The sequence below is a fragment of the Neopelma chrysocephalum genome, unplaced genomic scaffold, assembly GCF_003984885.1.
Source record: "Neopelma chrysocephalum unplaced genomic scaffold, ASM398488v2 Primary Assembly neopelma1_45, whole genome shotgun sequence".
Taxonomy (NCBI): domain Eukaryota; kingdom Metazoa; phylum Chordata; class Aves; order Passeriformes; family Pipridae; genus Neopelma; species Neopelma chrysocephalum.
The window spans coordinates 18,216,421-18,237,738 of record NW_020897704.1 but is presented as its reverse complement, the minus strand read 5'-3'; the positions used below and the strand labels follow the sequence as shown (position 1 = coordinate 18,237,738).

At 43.4% G+C, this 21,318-nt stretch overlaps 1 protein-coding gene across 1 annotated transcript in view; it reads left to right on the top strand.

The window, feature by feature from the left end:
* CDC123 (cell division cycle 123) overlaps positions 1 to 2,029 on the top strand; it is a 31,505-nt gene extending 29,476 nt beyond the window's left edge. The window contains exons 12-13 of the mRNA XM_027679542.1: positions 528 to 665; positions 1,475 to 2,029. Of these exons, the coding sequence (XP_027535343.1) occupies positions 528 to 665; positions 1,475 to 1,501 (165 nt within the window). The 3' untranslated portion in view covers positions 1,502 to 2,029. The remainder of the gene's footprint in view (positions 1 to 527; positions 666 to 1,474) is intronic.
* Positions 2,030 to 21,318: the final 19,289 nt, after the last annotated feature.

The following is a 21,318-nucleotide window of genomic DNA, read 5'->3' as shown; positions in this document are numbered from 1 at the left end:
GTTGAGCTGAAAATTATATAATTACCCAAAACCTGTTGCTACAGTTGAGCATTTTTGGCTCTTTTACAGAGATATTTTTTCCTTCAGTAAGTAAATTGGTTGGAAAGCTTAGATTATAATTTCAGTAAGGTTATAGTTGCAAATGTGTTTAAACAAGGAAACTGTGAAGACAAGTTTGGAGATTCTTTCAAAAAGATTTTTCTCTATCCAGATACTTATGTAGCTACTATTGCCCAAAGTTGCTTATAGCTCCATTATTACAGCACTGTTCTGAGCACAGCATATTAAATACATTAATAATTGATACATTGTAGGAACTTTACAGCGAGGGAATGAAAGCCGTTAATTTGACTGTTTAATGTGTTTGACATTTTAAATTGCTCTGGAGTGGGCAGAGGTTTTAAGAAGAAAACTACAATTTTTAGAAAGCACAAGTTTAGTTGAATGAATGCCAGATAAAGTCATTGGCAACGTGACTCAGGCAGCCTCACGGAGGAGTTCAAAACATTTTGGTGTCTTTCCCAAAGGATTATCCAGTTTTCCGCTGCACGAACAGTAAAGTCACTGTCCAGCCCAGTCCATACCTGAGCTACCGACTGCCGAAGGATTTTGTGGACCTTTCTACAGGAGAGGATGTTCACAAACTGATCGACTTCCTTAAGCTGGTAAGAAGTGGCAGGAAAAATTCCTGACCTGCCATCCTTGTCAAATGGAAACATCAAAGTCCCTGGAACTGTGCTTTTGTAATTAACACAGATTATGTAATTATGGAAAAAGTAATGTATGAAGCCATCACACAATGGATTGTTGGGCTAATTGTTTTTGAAGTGATGGAGAGCAAGCTTTCATACTGATCTCACTTCAGTTAATTGATTTTATCTTTATGGGAAGGAATGAATGTAGTTTGACACATCTTACTGAAGATGTTTTCTTTCTAATTTTTTAGAAAGATGTTTTCTAATTTAAATGCAATTGTAATACAAATAGAAATGTACTTTTTGAATGCCTGGAGCTAATGCTTTTAAGAACCCCTTTAAAAGTTAGAAGGTAAGTATATTAGGAAAAGTCCCTAAACAGTTATTCCTTTTTCAATACACTTTCTTTATTCTTTTGATGAACAGTGATGTGAAAACATGAATCTTTGTAAGGTAGGGAAGGGAGGGTAGGTTATCTGCATCTTGATCACTGGCTCTTGCCACCACTGTCATGTTTTCTGGTTCTTGTATATTCCATTAGTTAATGCACAGGGCAAATCTTGTTCTTTACTGGAAATAAAATCCTGTAGTTTAGGATGAGGGCTGATATTGCTCTCTTCCATTTTCTGGAAACATTATCTCTCAGCATTCAAAAAATGACTTAGAAATGCAGTCATTGTCTAATCCATTGTATCTGAAAACACTTGTGATGATTTATTAGTGCTCTTATTTCAGATAACTGTGTCCTAACATTATGAACTCTCCTGTTCTGTTGACAGAAGAGAAATCAGCAAGATGATGACTGAGGTACCCAGAAGCATTACACTGAATTACAAGCAAGAAATGCGGCTAAAGCTATATTTAGCATAACTATTAAACTATTGATTTAAAGAAAACGTGCTTTTTATAGTCAATGAAAGAACTGAAGAGCTGTTCATCCTCTGTGTCTCTTGGTTTATATGAAAGTGTAGAAAAGCTTTTTCAGGGAAACATGAGAGGTCAGGGTGAGTTCTCACTGGATTCCAGGTGCAAGCAAGCAACAGTCTGAGTGCAATGAACAACTGCTTTCCCATCTCATATTGTGAAGACTGATGCCACTGAGCTCTGCCTTTGGACTCTTCACTGATAAATATGGCAACATGTAATGCTTGTGCAGTTAAAACATCGAGCATCCTCTGAGTTTAGGCACAGTCTTGCTTAAAATATAGCCACAAAGAAAAAGGAATGTACATTTTTATCTGTAGTAACCTTTTAAAATTGTAAATTGATTTTCATTTGGGAGCACTTCTTGTCCTTTATGTAAAAAAAGAAATAAATAAAAAAATGGAGAAGGGATTTTTTTCTTTGAGGGCTAATGCTTCATTTCAGAGAACAGGTATAGCTGCAGCAGACTACTTAAGGTTTGAAAATTTTGCATATCAGGACTTGGAAATTCTGAATGCATTTCAAGTAAAGTATTATCACAGTCACTAAAGCGATGAAATTCATTAAACTTCACGAAATTTCATTTTATTTGCATAGAAAAACTTTCCTGAAACCTATTTTTGTAACAGGATTATATACTAGACATCATCTGTGACATTAGTCTACATAGTTAAACATAACATCAGCCTATAATTTTATATTCAGACTCATTCTTATTTCTTTTGTATCACATCTCTGAGCTTCCTAAGAACATGATTACTCTTTTAGCTCTTAAAATGCTGTATTCATTTGGTGGCAGTTCGTGTTTTGTGCCTAAGTGGAAACTTGGCTAAATTTGGGGAAACAGAAGCTCTTGTTACCAATTGCTGTTATTTGGGAGGTGGGGTGGGGGAACAGGTTCAGATGAAGAACCGGTTGACTTTTGGACACAGGTGTTTGCATGGCATCAGTCATTTCTTAACAGTGTGCAGAGTTCCCATTGAAAAAAAAAGGGCATTTGGAGATGCTCAGAGCCCCTGGAAATTCGTTCTTGTTTCACACCAGTCATGTGATACTCTCTGTGTATGATGCCTGCTCAGCTGGTGTTACAAAAAAATTCAGGAGCCGTTTAGCTGGGGTGAGATAAGAAAGGGTTTAATTATGCCAAGGCAATAGATGTTACGACGCGCGCGCCCCAGGCTGTGCCCGAGATGTTACATTTATAGTAATATTTGGCCAATCCTAAGTGTGTCCACCCTATAACTTTTGGCCTGGTCCACCCCCTGGCCCACCTCTTGGAATTGGGTCTGGGGTGCTTTTTGGGACCCTCTCTTCATCATTCTTCTTCTTCTTCAGGGTACAAAGAGCAGAGTGACCCAGTTCTTTGACTCTGTCCTGCGGTTTAGGCCAAGATACAAGCGTTCTCCAAACAAGACAGGCCTGCCTTGACTAAAAGACTAAACATTTTCTACTAGATATGGGGGTAGGGTGATAGGGGGGTATGGAATGGGGTGAGAGGATTGAGGAATGTAAACTAAGGGATACTACGGGGAGGAGGGAGAAAGGGGTTTATTTCTAAAATCTACTTCTATTACCTATAAAACTTATAAGGTAGAAAAATAAGAAAATCATTATGGGCTTAAGGCATCAGTATATAAAGCAGTTCATGTTTCTTTGCCTTGCTTTTGCTGTCAGTTTGGAATGGTGCTTGGTTACAATCTGTTCTTGGATGTTAAATCTGAACTTAGATGTTAAATTATTACTTAGTGTCTTTATTTCACTTCACTTTTGAATGAAAAATTACTCTAGTTGAAGATTATGCAGTTTAAGAATCTGGTTCTATGAAACACATCGATGGAACATCACAGACTAAAGCTCCTGGAGTCAGTACAGGACATGCCCTGCCTTTGAAGCACTGGAACCTGCTTCTCAAGAGCCTTTTGTACACAAATTACATGACCATTAACTCAGGGCTGGGCTATACCTAATCCTGCCATGTTGTAGGAGTTTGGATGAGTGTTTCTCACCCTTATCAGAGGGATTATTTGAGTATAAATGTCTCTAAATCAGGTAGGAACTTCAAAGTGTAAAAAAATCAACAAAGCTTTCCTTTTAAAGTTTCTAGCCATAACTTAAACTGATGAATGATCTAACCACACTTCCTTTATACAGGTGATGCCCTGAAACTTCCAATGGATTCATAAATGCTTCTGAACTACAGATTATTGTCTTTAAAAATACAGAGTCTTGTTTTAAAGCTGTATGATAGTTTCCTGCATCTTTCATGTAGGCTCGACAAATTAATTTACCATTATCTCAGCTTTCTTTGATGGATATTCACCAGAACATACACAGTGATGTGACCACTTTGCTGGGACCCTCTGCACTCTGGAGTGTCCCTGTAGGTGAGTAGGCTGGAGTTTTTCTCCCCTGTGATATGCTGACAGATGCCAAATCTGAATTCATGGACTGCTAAGCCAAGCTACCAAACACTGATTTATTTTGGAGTTGCAGGAACTTCTCCCACTTCCTCTGGGTTTAGTCTCAAAGAAGAGCCATAAAAGGTAGCAGAACAAAAACACTAGTCCTATGTTCATGTCCTGGCACAGAAACAGTCCCCACTATAAAAATCTGTCCTGCATAATGAGGTCCCCCAAAATACCATGTCCTTACAGCTTAAATACTTACTTTAGATGTACTTTGCTTTTTTCCTCAACTTCAGGTAACCAGATAGTGATTTTGTTTGTCTGCTAGATTAAAGAATGCTCTTCTAAAAGAATTCTGATCCCATGTGACCTTTTGATCTGCAAGGCTAATGAATGAACATGCTCCTTTTGGGGAGGCGAGGAAGCTCATGTTGATAGACTAAAAATGCTTCAGATCAGTTTTACACTGAATGTTATATGACACTGTTCTAATTCTGTTTCAGGTCATCATAAAAGCAGTTTCTGGCTCTAGCCATCATACAGAAATTTGAAAAAAAAAAATTCCAATTGTTCAGGTCCTTGTTCATCACGATTCAATTGTATGATCACCATTTGCTGAGCAAGGGCCAACTATAGACTATATATTCTTAATTATATGCTTAAAACACTATATAAAGACACTTGCAATCTCATCTAGATGACAAACATGAGCAGTTTTAGAGGGAGGTAACGTGCAAGTCATTTTATACAGATCCTGTGCTTGCCAAACCCTTCGCAAGCCTGTCTGTGTCTCATGGCTTGAGCAGGGAGAATTCAGTTCTTGGACTGCAGCTCTGCCAGGAGTGCCAAGGAAAATCCTGATTGTTCCACAGCCAACACTTGCGATATTTAATCTCCCAGATGGATAGAGGGGATCAGAATTACAGTAACCCCGTAAGTAGAATTTGTTAACCTGTACTGGCTTAGTTCATGATTTGGAATAACACTCCTGTACTTTGGGGCTGCAGAGTATTTGTATTCCTCTGACTCTTCTTTCTCCAGTGTTGCCCACCAGTCTCTTATTTGGTAAATGTTAAGATCAGAATTGGCAGCAGCAGCATGGATAATACTGATCTGAATTTTAAAGTCTCCCTCTGTCCGCTTTTCTCTCACTCTTACAAAGACATGTTTTTGAGTGGTGCTCCATAATATCTAAAGAAAACCCCAACCCAAACCCAAAGAGTAGGGGAGTAATAGCCAGCTCTGATCTCAGTAAAATCAATAGCGCTTGTTGGAGTCTGGTCACAGTGTATGGTCTGTACAAATCCACATAACTGCATCAGACACCCTTAGGTAGGAATTAATTTCATGTATCTCATTGTCATGCACTCCCCTGTTGCTCATGTCCAGGAAGCAGAAAAAAAGGTACCCTGTGAAATGCAGTTGCCCATTTGAGCAACAGAGACCATTAGACAACTGTCATGGTTTCAGGCTTTCAGGTGAGCACTGCCAGGTGAAGGGACTTCAAAATAGGTCAGTGGTGGTGTGGAGATGGGTAATAGCAAGGCACAAACCTGTGTAAAAATACTTCTGATGCCTCTGTGCACGAATGAGTTCGGCTTTCACAAACTGGTGGAGCACAGGGTGTTTGTCAGTGAGTATAAACAGGCAAATCAGCTTGGCAACTGGTGATTGATTTCAACCTTCAAGGCCAAGAGTATCAGTTCCAGTTGTGTTTGGACACGAAGTCTATCAGTTCCAGCAATAATATTGAACTAAAATACGTATTTTGGGCCAAGAGAGGATGGGCCTTAAAGTGTAATACAGAAGCAGACCATAGTGCTTTTGATTCATAAGTGATACTTGTTAACACTGATGTTTAGAGGCTTAATAAACCTATCTTAGCAAAAGCTTATCTGGATGTTAAATTAACAGTATTTTATTTCTATTTGAATTTGATGACCTCTGTAAAGAGAAAGTCTCCAACTTGGGGTCATCCTGAAATTATATAGAGTTAAAATAAGACTTGTTGCCATAACTGGGGTGTTTTGTGCAGACCTGAAACTTTCTCAAAGACACAGAGCCCTTAAGCAGTTATGTGTGCTAATAGATTTTTTTATAGTAAAAAGGACTTTGGCACTGCAGTAAGTCTGGTTTTGGGGGTTTTGGTTCTATTTTTGGAGGAAGAGGAGGAGGGAAGTTGAGGGGAGAGATTTCCCGCTGTATTTGTCTGTGTGAACTATTGCTGCAATGTACTATCTGGGTGCCAATAGTGTTTTAACTGTTCTAAGGTCCTCTTAATAGCTGACCAGGCTTCTTCCAAGGATGTGTTTTGGCAGCTTGTAGGGAAAGTTTGCTTGGCTGGTTGCTCAGAAATGCTGAGTGCTCAGAACCTTTCTCCAGGGAAGCATGCTAGTTACAAATGAACTTTCAGGAGAGATTTGTGACTCCTAAACAGCATTCCTGGCCAAGAGAAAGAGAATAATCAATACTTGTTATTTCTAGTCTTTAGGGCTTAAATGCAGCTGGTGGAGGGGCTTGAAATTTTGGGTTCTGTCTTAGCTTCTGCTGTGAAACTCTGTGTCCTGACAGACTGTTGCACTTTGTTGACGTAAATGAATTATTCATTGGAGCTGGGACTGTAAGATCCAGGAGAGAGAATGAGGCAACATGTGAAGCTAAAACGTCTGTACACCAGTATGAGGAGTACACAGGAGGAACTCTTTGTCAATATATGTCAAAAATGATTGCTGGGCATTGCAGAGACTTCGGGAGATAAACTGCAGCACTGGAACAGAGACTTTTCGCTCAGGAAAGGCTGGAGAGGCTCGATGCTGAACATCAACAGTCTGTATTACCAAAGCTTAGGTAATATGGAATCACAGAATGGTTTGGGCTGGAATGGACTGTTAAAAGTCATCTAGTCCTCAAACAATTCCAGGAATGGGCCATTCACAACTTGTCTGGGCACCCTCTTCCTATGTCTCACTGAATTCATCATGAAAAATTTCTTACTTAGTGTTTAAACTGACCCTCTTTCAGTTTAAAGCTGCTGCCCCTTGTCCTGTCTCTATAGGCCCTGTAAAATTCTCTATTTGTGTTTCCTATAAGCCCCTTTTTAGTATTGAAAGGCTGCCCTATGGTCTCCTCAGAGCTTTCCTCAGCTTTCCCCACCTCTCTCAGCCTTTCCTCATTAGAGAAGTGTTCCAGCCTTAGGATGATTTTTGTGGCCTCCTCTGGACTTGCTCCGACAGGTCTGTGTCCTTCCTGTGCCGAGGACCCCAGAGCTGGAAGCAGCACTCCAGGTGGGGTCTCAAGAGAGCAGAGGGGCAGAACTCCCTCCCTCGACCTGCTGTCCATAGTTCTTGTGATGCAGCCCAGGACACAGTTGGCTTTCTGGGATGTGAGCACACACATTGCCAGCTTGTGCTCAGTTTTTCATCTAGCAGTATTCCCAAACAATGAAGTCTGGTGGAAATGGGAAGTATTCACTACGTGGGGATCTGTTAGGAAAGTTCCTAACATGGGAAGACTTGAAAAGACAAAGAGTTAATAGATTTTTTTTTTTCCAGAGGACAGTTTGTAATTCAGAACGTACAGAGTGTTATTCTGGAGTTGGCTGTTCTGAGTTACAGAACAGGCTTATTTGATGTGGTTAAAACTTGTAAATTCAGAGGTAATTTGGGTAAAAAGTGGCTGTGGAGTTGGCATTTGGTGCTCTGGAGAAAGCAGGGAGATGAAAGAAGCAGAATAAGGACCTCAAAAGGTAGTTTTGGTAAGTGTGGGGGTTGATGCCAGGGTCCATTTGGGAGAGGTTAGGTGGGATAACTCAGGGAAGATGCTTTTTTAATGGCCTGGCAGATCTCCTAATGTGAAGGGAAAATGGCATAGCAAGGGCTTCTAAGGCTCAGTCAAAATGAAAACTGCAGAAATCTGAAGGAAAGGCACATGATTAAGTGTGAAAAGATGAGGGGATGGAGAAAAAACAACGGATGATTCAGAGAAAACTGATGCAGTTAATGTTTTCTTTGCCTCACTATATCCTTTATCCTTTTTATAAGAAAGAAGAAGGAAATGAGCTAAAGTAACGCAATTTAGCAGAAAAATTGCACTTGGAATGGCTATTGGTATGTAGCCAGAGAGGGCATCGTGAGACCCCCATACACTTTATTGCAGGGTCTGTGTTTTTCTGGAACTTCATTAATGGCTGGAGCAGTGAAATAAACAGTCTGTATAAAACCCTGCGGTTGGCAGTGACTTGAGAACACACTCAGGCACTTCGGAGGGCTGTATCAGAATTCAAAATGGCCATAATCCACAGGAAAAATGGCCTGAAATAACGAGGAGAAATTTGATAAAAGCGAGTGCAAAGAGCTGTAGTTAGAGGAGAAATCAGACATTCGAGTACGAAATGGGTGAGAGCTGGCAGAGCAGCAGGACAGTGGGAGTGGATAAGTTACAGTAGAGACCATTAAATGCAAGGCGATAATAAGCTGTTGGGGGAGGATAAAGGCAGGTGTCATTCTGGGCTAGCAGGAGAGAGGGATGGAAGAAATGAGAGATTATTTTGTTTGATGAGAGGATGGTGTGCTGCCATGTGTCACTTTAGGCACAATGTTGCAAGAAATACCTCGGTCATTGGAGAGCGGCCAAAGATTGAATAAAGAATCACAGAATACTCCAAGTTAGAAGGGATCCATAAGGATCACTGTGTCCAGCTCCCTGCTCCTCACAGGACTACCTAAAGCTAAACTCTATGACTAAAAGCATCATCCATACTTTCCTTGAACTCTGTCAGGCTTGGTGCTGTGAGCACTTCCCCAGGGGTCCTGCACACACTCTGGTAGTCTGATGTCCTTCTTATATTGTGGTGCCCAAAACTGCCACAATATTCAAGGTGAGGCCACCCCAGTGCAGAGCAGAGCGGGACAATCCCCTCCCTCGCCCGGCTGGTGATGCTGGGCCTGATGACCCCCAGGACACGCTTGGCCCTCCTGGCTGCCAGGGCACTGCTGACTCATATTCAACTTACCATAGTTACACAGATTCGTGAGATCTCTCTGAGCCTTCTCTTCTGCAGGTGGAACAGTCCCAGCTCTCTCTGCCTTTCCTCGCGGAAGACATGGTCCAGTGCCAGACAGATTGCTTCAAGGAGCACCCCAGAGGTGGAGGACAGCTGTGAACTCTAAGAGCTTAGAGAAAATTACTGTAATAACGGAACATGTTTTTCTAACTGCAGTGGATGTCAGGCTCTAATCCCAGAAGGAACAACTTGGCCTGTGATACCATCTTTGAAGGACAGTGGAGGGTAGAAGGCAGCAAAGGGGCTGACCTGCCTTCTCCAGCTGGCTTTTCCAAGTTATTGCCTGCTGATCCTGTGACAGGAAGATGCCCCTTGTGTCCTGGGTTTGGGGTCAGGAATGCACTAAGAACTGCCTCCAATCCCTGCTGTCCACAAGTGCAGAGATGGTGAAGGGCCTGGAGAGGAAGCCATATGAGGAGCAGCTGAGGGCACTTGGTCTGCTCAGCCTGGAGGAGACTGGGGGGAGACCTCATTGCAGTTACAACTTCCTTGGGAGGGGAAGAGGAGGGGCAGGCACTGATCTCTTCTCTGTGGTGATCAATGACAAGACCCAAGGGAATGGCCTGAGGTTGTGTCAGGAGAACCTCAGGTTGGATATTGGAAAGAAGTTCTTCCCCCAGAGGGTGGTTGGGCACTGGAACAGGCTCCCCAGGTCACAGCACCAAGCCTGACAGAGTTCAAGAAGCACTTGGATGATACTCTCAGGCACATGGTGTGACTCTTAGGGATGGTTCTGTGCAGAGCTAAGGGTTGGACTTGATGATCCTTGTGGGTCCCTTCCAACTCAGCATATTCTGTGATTCTGTGTTTCTCCCCATCTGTCTCTGCTTAGGCACTTAAATGGGCATTTTGGCTTTTTCAGCATGCAGGTGCCCCTTGTGTCCTGGATCCAGGGTCAGGGAGGACTTTTTTCCCTGTGTGTTTTTCACCCGTGGGGCAGTTCATTGTTATCACAAGAAAATGTGATTAATTAGAAACGGCAAAATCTGAATTCTTCAACATGGGATAAGGGGACGAGGTCTGTTTTTTCTAAATGAAACCAGGTAATACGTAGCAAAGATGAGCAGAGCGAGACCTCAGAGGAGAAAATAATCCCAGCCCTAAGGCAAGATAGAAGGGGAGTCTTGGGAATCTGCAGGAATAATGTTGCTTATGCTCAGTCTTCCATGAGACCCTTCCTCATCCTATTTCTCACCTTCCAGATGGTGTGAAAATTTCTGCCTTATTCAGTGAGGCAACCCCCCCTCAAACTTCAGATCTCATCTGTGGATGCCACAGGCCCTTTCAAAGTGGTATCCTACTTGATTTCAGTGATTCCAGATGGAAGCCCTCAGTGCTTTCCTATGTGCACGTGGCTGCCACCATCCCTTTTGGGGATATGGTGGGTCAGCCCTCCTCTGTGCACAGAGATGGGGAGGAGGGGGAATTCAGCTCCAGCACTGGGTTTACATTTGGGTTTTCTCCCTTTTCCAGGAGGCAGTGATCCACACCAAAGAGTCAGCCAGAGTCCAGGAATAGCAGTTAGTCTCTCATAGAAACCATTTGATTGACACCACTGAGCTGCAAAAAGACCCTGTGGGCTTGGTGACAGATTCTGATCGCCTGGAGACAGGTTTTTCTCTCTTATCTCACAGCAAGGGGAAGAAAGCTCATCTGATATCCTTTGTACTCGCATCCACCGGGAAAGGGAAAGAGGATCTTTTGAAAAGGAGATGCAGAATGGGATCAGGCATGTAAAGAGGGGGGAAGTGTTGTGCTGGATGCCCTCTGTCTCTAAGTGTTTGCCTTGTGGGATTTGCTGTTCTTTGGAGTGTGAATACCACTAGTAAAGGAACAAACAAAAGAAGGGCACTAATGTAATTTGCTGGTAATTCCTAATTATAGAAAAATACATATGATGGAATTATTGCTCAACTCCTCTCCATTTTTTACCTAATTTGATCAAGAGCTTTCTCAAACATCATGAAAATAAGCAGATAAATGGAGAGATGGGCATGAATGAGATGCTCTGAAAGGTCCCTCCTGAAGGAAAGGCTGCAGTAGTGGTTTCTCTAGCAGTGGGTAATGAGTCCATGAGAAATGTCTGTGGTGAATGCCCTGCAGGCAGGAAAACCTTCAGCACAAATTTCTTTTATAAGTCATTATAGAAATAAACTCCCAACCCCAAGTCTGCACAAGCCTTGCCTATGTTCTGCTACCTCACAGGTAAACTACAAACGAGTTTGAGTCAGAAACATGAAACTGTCAAACAACTTGGATTAATTTGGACACTTGACTTGCTTTTGATGATCCTTTTCCATAAAGAAGACTTGAAAATAAGTGCTAATGGGTGCTAATTGCTGCTGTTTCACCCGTGCCTGTATGGCCTTAAGTGGCAATTGATGATGACTCCTTCCAGTGACTGTGATTTATTTACTGGATAAGCCATTAGGGAATTAGCGTGGATTTCTAAATAAAATACTTAACATCTGAAATACCCTGGCAATCAGTAAAAGAACCACCCTTTTACTTCACTCCTCAGATCATGGTCAGCATTTTTCCTGGTGTTTTAGGAAAAAGGGCCTTTTCCATAAACCCATGAACATCTGAGACCCCCACAGCCTCTGCTGCGTGCATTCAAGGGAGAAACTGGAGTGCTGGCCAAGGATGGAGACTGCTCCACGCTGGGCTCTCAAGGTGGAGAACAGAAACTGGTATGTAATATTTGGGCATCTGGTTCTCAATTTTCTTATTCAGCCTGAGATTCTTCTAGGCTTGATGTTAATTTCCTAAGCAAAAGATTATCTGCTTCTCTCTAATATGGACAAATAATTTCTTAACTTCAATTATGTTGTTTTAGTACGTATAGCAAAGATAATTCCCCCTAATTATTACCTTAAGCACATGGCTGCAGATGCTGTTTACAGATATTTTTTTTTTCAGTAGGAAATCTGCATTAGTCCTAAATATTGAAGTGTTTTTCATTACTGAGGGTGCTAATAAGTTATTCAGCCTACAGCTTTCATGTGTCAGGAGATCAGGGCTGTATTGACTTCGTGGTTGCAAAGCCCTCTTTAAATTTAACATAGGGGAAAAACAGGACCCAACCCTGAAATAAATTAACTGGAGTTGTTCCAGGCACCTGCAACTGCCACGTGTAACCATCAGTCTGGTGTCTGACATTTACAGCTCAAGAAACAGGTTTCTGTTTGGAATGGCATTAACCAGCTACCAGGAACCTCTGGAGCCTGAGAACAGCACCGTGTCCTGCTCGTGCTGCTCCATTTTCCTCTGAGGCTTCTCCAGCACAGACTTCTGTCTGCAAAAGGTCCTTCCCAGGCAGGAGGTTCTCCCTCGTGCTCAATGCCCACTGCAGGGACATTCTTCAGCAACAAGAGCCTCCTCAAGTGCTTTTTCTCCCATCCATCTTGAGGCTGGAAGGACAGCAGGGAAAGGGAGGAGGCACGTTGGCAGGATGAGTATGTTACAATTGAGGTTCAGGTCTCCAGGCCTAAAGATGTTGCTGTAAAACAAGGGGAAACAGTGGCTTTCAGCATTTCTCAGTCACAGCAGAAATGCAGAAGCTCAGATGGGAAATTTGTGCCGCTTGTCTTGGTCACCCCTTACAGACCTAAGTGTTCATCCTCAGGGAGACCTCCAGGGACCCTGGGCTGATGGGCTGAAAACCACAGCTATAATCAAGGAGGAGGAGGAGGAGGAGGTCTTCCCTGGTGGGATATTCCTTTGTATCTCGCTCTCGGTATCCTGCAGTATCCCTTTATGGGAGTCAGGATTTTCAGCACATGCCTTCCACCCACAATACCCCAGGCTGTGCAGGGAGAGGATCTTCATGGGGAAGAACTTCAGGACTGAGCATCCATGTGGAAAAAGGACCAGAAGGAGCTGAAGCAGAGGCCAAAACAAAGAAACACTGCAAACAGTAGGAAACTAAAGTCTGTTTTCCAAACTCCAAATCCCCTTTGTCTACAGAGTCCCTTGCATTAAGCTCACGTCCCTTCCATGAGGCCTTTCATCATCACACTCCTTCTCTCTGTTCCTCAGTCATGGGCAAGGCAAGGCATAACCTCCTGGGGATAATTCTGAGCTGTGCCTGGGCTCACCAGCTCTTATCTGGTCAGCCTGAAGGACAAGCAGAACAGGCAACCATCCCCCTTACACTGTTGGTTAACAGGGAAGGCACTAATTTCACACTCTGCTTTTCTTCCAGCCAACCATTGTTTTTCACAAAAAAATGCAGCTGATTAATATTTTTGATTTTTAGTTCAAAATTGATAGAAATTGGCCACTGGACCATTTGTTGGGACAGATGGAGACAGAGGAATCACAAAAGTCCTTAAGGAAACCAGGCTAAAATGTGGGATGTGTTTTGCATCTCAGCACCTTTACACATCTTTCTTCCATCCCTGTCTCCTGCTGGAGTTGCATCCATCACACTGCCTGCAATCCCATGTGCACAGAGACTCTGCTCAGCCCATAACATTTCACAACGCTTTCCATGAGCCTCCAACAGCTTGTTAAACAAGATAATCCTGGTTGCATTACTTCCTACAAATGCTTCCATTCATAGATCCAGCACTTGCTTCTCCTAATTAAAGGCAATGCTCCCAGTTTGGATGTGTTTTGCCAAAAATAAGGTGAAAGACATCCTTAAATTAAATAAGAAACGCAAAATATTATTAACATGAGATAGTCACACACGTGATAACTTCAGAAAGTTGGGTTTCCTCTCTAATTAAAGTACAATTTACAACATTTCCCTCCTAGCCTATACATTTTTCTTCCTATCTGAGGATTTTTCTTATAATATCATTCAGGTCCATTAAAAAAATTCTTTTTGTTTTGGTAAATATAAGACCATCTTTTGGCAAAAATAAATATAATGAACTTGAGAAAAATGAAGATGTTTAGTACTCCAGTAACTAAATGTTGAATTTTGTTTAATGTCACGTTTCAGGAAATTGTATTAGTTTGAAATTCAAATGTTGTTTATGAGGTTTTAGAGGGATTGTATGGCAGAAATGGAAACTAAGGGGCAGAAAGTTACTGGTAGGGAATACAGGGGTAAAATGGAGACTGAGACAGGAGGGAGATGGTTACCTTGATCCAGCCAATATCTGTGTGTAGTTTGACCTTGCTCAGGATTTCCCTTGAACTGGATGCTGTTGTAAACAATGACACCATGCTCTTTGCAGTGATGAATTTGTAGTTACTGAGCTGAGCCTTTCCAACAGTGAGACTCCTTGCAAGTTGAATGCAAACTTAATTATTCCAGGTTTGGTACTTTGACATAAAAAAATTTTAAAAGAAGCATAAAATATGCCTTATTGCCCATGTACTTGTAGTTATGTATCTCTAGGGCACTGTAAGGTGGCTCTTTGTTCCAGCTTGCGTGTTTTAGCTGCACTTTCTGTGTGTGGGTGGAGATGCTTTATGAATGTGTGTTTAGCTTTGTGCAGTTATGCAAGAGCAGGTTTCTTAAATAGAGGGAACCCGGGAAACACAGAGAGAACACAGCCCACCCACCCTGGAGCACCAAAACCCCCTGCAGAAAACTCACACCTTCTCCAGGACTCATTCCCAAGGGAGAATGAGGAGAAGGGAGCAAGTGGTGTTAACAGCAGTTGCAATAATCTGATTTATTTCCAGTGCTGGAGGGGCTGTCCGCGAGATGGCATCATCCAGTCTGAAGAGTCTGGGAACTGACCTGTCCTTGAGGTTGAGGCAGAACATGCTACAAAGGTGGTTCCTGGTGCAGAGGCATATAAGCTAAAAAAAAAAAAAAAAAGCCAAGAAGAGTAAGGAAGCAAAATATATTTTCAGTCTAAATTGATAGGATGAAACCAAGGGATTGATTTGGCCCCCTGTGCTGGATCAGGCAAAAGAGGTGTGTGCAGAGCCAACTTCTGCTCTGGACAGAATGTGATGGGAGAGGAAACAGAAGGAGCCAGAAAACCTGGTGCTCAGGTTACAGTAATGAAGGCCAGCTAAGCAATTAGCTACATCCCACGGGTCAGTCCTGGGCTGCAAGAAGCTGCCAAAGAAAATATGCTAAGGGAATGTGTTTTGGACCTCTTTTTGCAGCTCTCAACAGTAGTGTCAGAGCTTCTGGCTGCCTGCAGGTAAAGGTTTTTTGGGAGGACATCAGTGTCTAAGTCCCAGCTTGCTCTACAGTGGGATGACTCCAGCATTTTGGACATCTCACAAAGGTTTTTCATTCCCACAGAGCCAGGTGTGGGCTGCGCCCTCAATGCAGGGCATTGCAGGGAGGCTGCTCATGCCAGAGCAAGGCAAACTACGTTGTTCTGGAGTAAAGCCACACTCTTGGCACTGTCTATTTCCCCATAGCTGCTTCTTCAGCATCAAGCCTGTTTGCAAAGGTCCCAGGTGTATCAGACCAGCTTTTCACCTCTACCATTCCTGTCCCAGCTCCAGAAGCACGTTTGGGAACCAATAACTTAGCATATGTATGTGTGATTCCCAAAAGCAAACTAGGAGAAGCAGATATTCTCTTCTGGCTGTTTCTGAGTTTGAAAACTCTGCAAATTCTTACAATTTCATCTTTGGCTTTTTCATGCTCCAAGGCCAGGCACCTCTCTGCTCTCCTTCCCCCCTTCCTGCCTTCCTTCATTTCCTTCCACAGAACCATTTCCGTCCTCCAAACGTGAGCATTATTAAATTGCATTCATAGCTCATTAGGGCCTGCCAGTTCATCCAAGGGAGCAACAAAAGCCAATATTTCTTGTGAAAAGCCATTAAAGTCAGAATGCTGAAGTAGAAAGACACCCCCAGGCCTGCTCACAAGCTTTGTAATGGGCTGCAGTGCAGAAACTTGTCTGAATCCGAAAGACTCCTTCATGTGGCAAAGCTTTGCACCAGCAAATGTGTAGGGCTGAGTCTGGATGTGTCCTGAGCACCAGTCATGTGCAGAACTCCTTGAAACATGTTTACAAAACCACATCTTTGCTTGCTTTTAAGGAATCTGCCAGTCTTAGATACCAAGTAGGATGGCAATGGACTGTCTTGCTAGAAAAAGAGGCTTAGGGCGGCAGAAGGTGCCCAGGACCTGGATCAAGGGCTCAGCTTGGGATGCAATGGCTAATGTGGTCTTACTCAGTTTTTAGCGGAAACTTAAATCTTGGTACCAAAACATTAGTTTGCACTGCCCAGAGAGTGGCTTCATGCAGAGGCTGCCAGGGAATGGCTCCCCCCAGCCTTTCCCCGCTCCTGCCCAAGCCCCAAACTTCCTGTTAGGGTAACTCTACCTCCATCTCCCTCTTCACCCCCTCCATGACCCCTTTAGTCTAAAGTCTCCAGCTTGGACATTGCATGGGGACAAACTGTGCTGTGTTTTCCTGGTGTGTCCAGGGCTCATATTCCTGTGTGAGATGGTGCAGGATGGAGGGGCTTGGTCTGTGCACCCCTGCTCTGGCAGCACATTCTCACCATGGGCAGAAGTCACAGCACAGCTCTCACAGCAGAGAGGCCCCATCAGCAGGGCTGTGAAAATGGAGACTGGTTTTAGCTCACAAATTTGCTCTCAGCTTTTATAGCAGTATGAAAGCTTTCAGATGGGGGTGTTTTTTCTGTCTTCAGGATATAAACTAATATAAATATAATGATGTTGTGCCTTTGCACCAGCTGTACTGCTTTTCTCTCTGAATAAGGACTAAACCATTAAAGCTGTCACAGGTTTTAGATACTCAGAATCCAATAACTTTAGTAAAGGCTCTTGGTTATGTAGTTTCTAATAGAACAGCTATTCAGCTATCCAACATCAGCCCTGTTGGAGTCTGCCTCAGCTACAGTCCTTGAGCTACTAAGGCATCATAATTCCTTATATATGTTCTAAAAGATCTGCAAAATTTGATGGGATCAAGAATGAAATAGTGTTCCATCTCGGGCAAAACCTCAGCACACTTTAGTGGGGCTGTAGGCACGTTAGTTCCAGAGCTCTGGGTGTGTGGCAGCAGCAGAAAGACTTTTCCTGCAGCATGTCCTAATGAGTGCACGGGCAACACTGGCAGCCCTGCCTCTGTATGGGAGCAGGTCAGGGGTATTGCCATTTTATTGACCCTCCTGGTAGAGCTGGGCACTCAGGATGGAGGCAAAAAATAGCTTCTGGACTTCTCAGTCGAGAGTGTAGGAAACGAGTCATTAATTCACATTTTCAGTTGTGCTGAGAAAGAGGAAAAAAAAAATGTTTTCTTATGGTTAGAAGAATAAATTGTTATTTTATGCATTAGGAAAGAGCTGCCAACCAGGCTTCAGACTTTCTCTCCAAATAAGAACAGTTGCCCTTTCATTTCAGATACAAAAGTGGAAACAAGTGTGCTTCTTAGCACATAGCTTCCCTCATTCAAAAACCCCCAAAGAACCATGTTCTCTGCTCATAGAAATCAGCACAGCTTCAAAGTTGTACCCTCTGAGACACTGGCCACAGCCTTATGGGCAGAAGTAACTCAAAGAGTTGCACTGTGGCTTTTAACATCAGCTGAAGGCCCATGGGGAGTGAGAAAGGTGCAGGGAGTGGTTTTGGGAAGCAGCTCACATTTATCTCTGTGCTGCCTGGGGCAGCTCTCCATGCAAACCTGGGCTTTTGCATAAAAAAATTTACCTTAGGCCCTCCTGCTGACCTACTAAGCACTCTGAAGCAACTGAAGCTAACTCTGAGCTGCAGTCAAACACCCTGCTTAGGATCCACCCCTCCCCAGCCCTGTGACTGAGCTCTGCCCCGAGAACCCAGCTGGTGCCTGGGTGCTTGTGTTTTGGTGCTCTTGGCTGATGCTTTTAATTTATCTATGTAAAGTTGAAAAAAAAAATAAAAATCCCTTTTTATTATTTATGTGCAACGCCACCTGCCTTGTAGAAAAAAGTCTTTGGTCCCTGACTTTCTGTCTTCTTTTATGTGATGATCAAAAAGGTGATGTTTTCCCTCCAAGGCATTTCCAGGGGACAGGAAGAGTATGCAGCCAGTTCAGTGGAGGATGTATAAAGCAATCCTAGTTGGAGAGGCTTGCTTTGTCTCAACTGAAAAATGAGGATGATGTTTCTTGTAGCTTTTGCAGCAAAGGAGGCCTGGAGGCAGGATTTTGAGGAAACTGCTGAATGAGGAATGTTTCTGGGAGCATCACTCCCACAGGGAGGGCAGGGGCAAAGGAAAGCAAGCCCTTGGTTACTCAGTTCAGCACGGGGCACATCAGATGCACAAACAGGCTGTGTGAGAACCTTTTGCTGTGAGCTCCCGTGGTTAATATTGATTTAGCATCAGTAAGTAGCAGGGTGGGAGAGCATCCCTAGCAAGGCCACACTGCCGAGCCATTAAGCAGCAAAGATGCTTCCTTGGCTCTAAATTAATTTTACCAAGGCTAGAAATAACTCAACGAAAGAAACTCATAATGGTGAATAAGTGCATTGCTAGAGAAGGGGGAAAATGGGTAGAAAAGTGTTTCTCTCAAAGCACCTGGCTGCAGTGTCCCTTCTGCTCCTGACGTGTGGAGCGGTGGGCCTGTAAAGGTCAAAGCCCTTTGGGTGCCCACACAGCCATGCTTTGCTGGTGCTGAGCAGCCAAGGGTGGGAGAAATGCTGGATTCTGTCCTAAGAATGGTATTTTCTTACCAAATTTTAATTGCCTATCCCAAAATGTCCCTTGTTCCTGTACAATACCAGTAAATAACAGGTATTGCCAATTAGGATTATCTCTATAGTTTCTCTTTATTTAGGTCCTTGCACTTCTACCAATTCCACCATGCAAAAGTAGGAATGGCTGTATATTGAAATATCCACTGGAATTTTACTAGGATGGCACTGCATTGGCTTCAAATTGACATTTGAGAAGGGATGATGATGGTGATGTGCCACCTTCAGACTTGTCGGTTGCTGCTTGGCACTTGAAATGCTGAAGGTGGGAACCATCACACACAGCTGGATGAAATCAGGATGTGAAGTTGCCTGGTGTTAAACTGCCTCAGCTACCAGCCCATCTGCTCTGGTTGCTGCCTTGACTTTGGGGAAGCAAATGTCCAAGGCTTGCCATGAATAAACCTTGTGGGTCCACTTAAAGAGAAAGTCACAGTGCAGCAGTAAAAATATCCATCAGGAGCAAGTCTGTCTTCATATAATCTTCATTCCCAGCCTCTTTTATCACCAAATAACCCATTGGTTGTAATTGCTATATTATATATACACTATATACCATAAGGAGAAGCAGTCCCAAACCGATACCCACAAGATCTACCCCTGCACCAGCAGTTTATGCACCTGCTGCTCCCAAACCACAGCCACCTTGTGAACTTTTTTGACAAAAATTGCTTCTTAAAAGGAAAATATTCTCACTGTTTGTACACATGCATGCCCACATGGCTATCAGTCTGTTTTTTAACAAGTTAATGAAGACTCCCCTTAAGGGAGGAGGCAAGGAGACCTTGTTGTTTTTCTTATGCAGCATAGAGGCAGATGAGGGAGGAATAATAAGAGGAGTAAGGCAAAGACAGAAAAGAACTAAAAACAGCCCTTTTTTTTCCTCTCATAGGATACACTCTGAAGACAGCCTTTCTCTGGCAAACAGGAGCCTTTTTTCTGTCTGGGAGGCAATTTTTAAGGACAGCAAGGCATTGTGCATGTTAGTGCAGAGGGTCCTTTGGAAGAAGTGGCACAGAGCTGAGGGACGGGAAGCGGTGGCAGGGCAGATGGGGTTGTTGTGCTGGGAGGTAGCAGGAAAAATAAATGAGCCTATGTTGGGTCAAAAACATCACAGATGTGGCTATTACAGGCTTGCTGGTGCAGCAGGTTCCTGGAAGAGAGCTGTTTGTCTGAACAGCCATCCTGTGTGCTCCAGCCCGTGACAAACACAGAGCAACCCAGGGTACAAGAAGACCCATGTCACAGTGCTATAATAAGAGACGTGGCATCAAGAACAGCATCACCCCTTCCAGGAGAATGGCAGGCATTTCTCAAACAGCCCTTTTCACCGACTAAAGGAGCTCTTGTTGAAAAAACCCAGCTGCTTTAAACTTAATTTTCCCATTTGGTGCATAAATGAGGAATCAAATACGCTGGGTCAAACAGACTTTTCTCATCCATCTCCTGATGATAATAACCAAGGCTTTTAAGGAAGAGGCAGCACCAGGTATTAGCACAAGGTTTGGTTTAGATCTGTTCCCATTTTTGCTGTGGTTTTCAGCTCATTGCCTTCGGTGGATCCTGAAGCTGCCTGAGCAGTGGCACTGCTGGAAACCACCCACCCATCTCACCTGCCCCAGTGATGGTCAGTGAGAGGGCAAGACTTCACTCTGCCTTTTAGATGTGCAGTGAAATGGAAACCAAGGAAGACTCTTGGATAGGACATGTCTGATGAAATGAGGTGCTGAGCCAGCAGCACTGCTTTGCTTTGGGGTGAGTGCTGAGCAATGGGCCCCTCTGTGCACTTGGAAGTGTCCAGAGTGGACTGGGTGGACCTAAGCAGGGCAGCAAGCTCAGATGTGATGTGTGCTGAAGGCTGAAATGAGTCCAGGCCTTTGTCATAGGTTTCTAAGGAGAATTGCAGGTGTGTTTTGGTTTTTCCAGGCCTTCATCCACAGCATGATTCCAAATTGTTCCACTTTGACAGGGGACAATGGTCTTGTCTACACAGAGGATGCACCCAAAACCTAAGGTTGAACACAAATGGTACATGCATGATCTCCAAGAAGTCTGTATCTTTCCAGACAGTCCTGCAGTGCTTGGTGATGTTTGTGTTTCCCAAGTTAGCAGAAGGGTAGAAGGAGCTGTACAAGAGTAGGATGAGCTCACTCTAATTTCAAGGCTTTACTCACACTGGTGAAGTCATCTGCCCATAGATCCATGATTATCTGTGTTAGGGTACTTCTGCCAGACAAATAAACCCTTCTGCCATCTTCATCACCTCCTTATCATTTGACCCTGGCCCAACATTCTTAGTTAAGGCTAATTAAGGCTGTGAAAACAGTCTTAATGTACAACATGCCTGTGGTGCACATAGTCCAGCTGGATGAGGAGGTGTAAAGTTTCCAAGGGTGTGCACATGCAGTCTGGAGCATCATTAACCTTGCAATAAATGGGCTTTGACCACGGCAGCTTATGTGGGAGAAACACTGGTGGACATGTTCCCTTTTCTTCAAGTTTTTTTAAAGCATAGAAATCATTGCAATGGCATTGAGTTTGCACAGGTAACCCTGGCAGGTTTGCCCTAATAACTGTAGCTGACAACTGGATCATT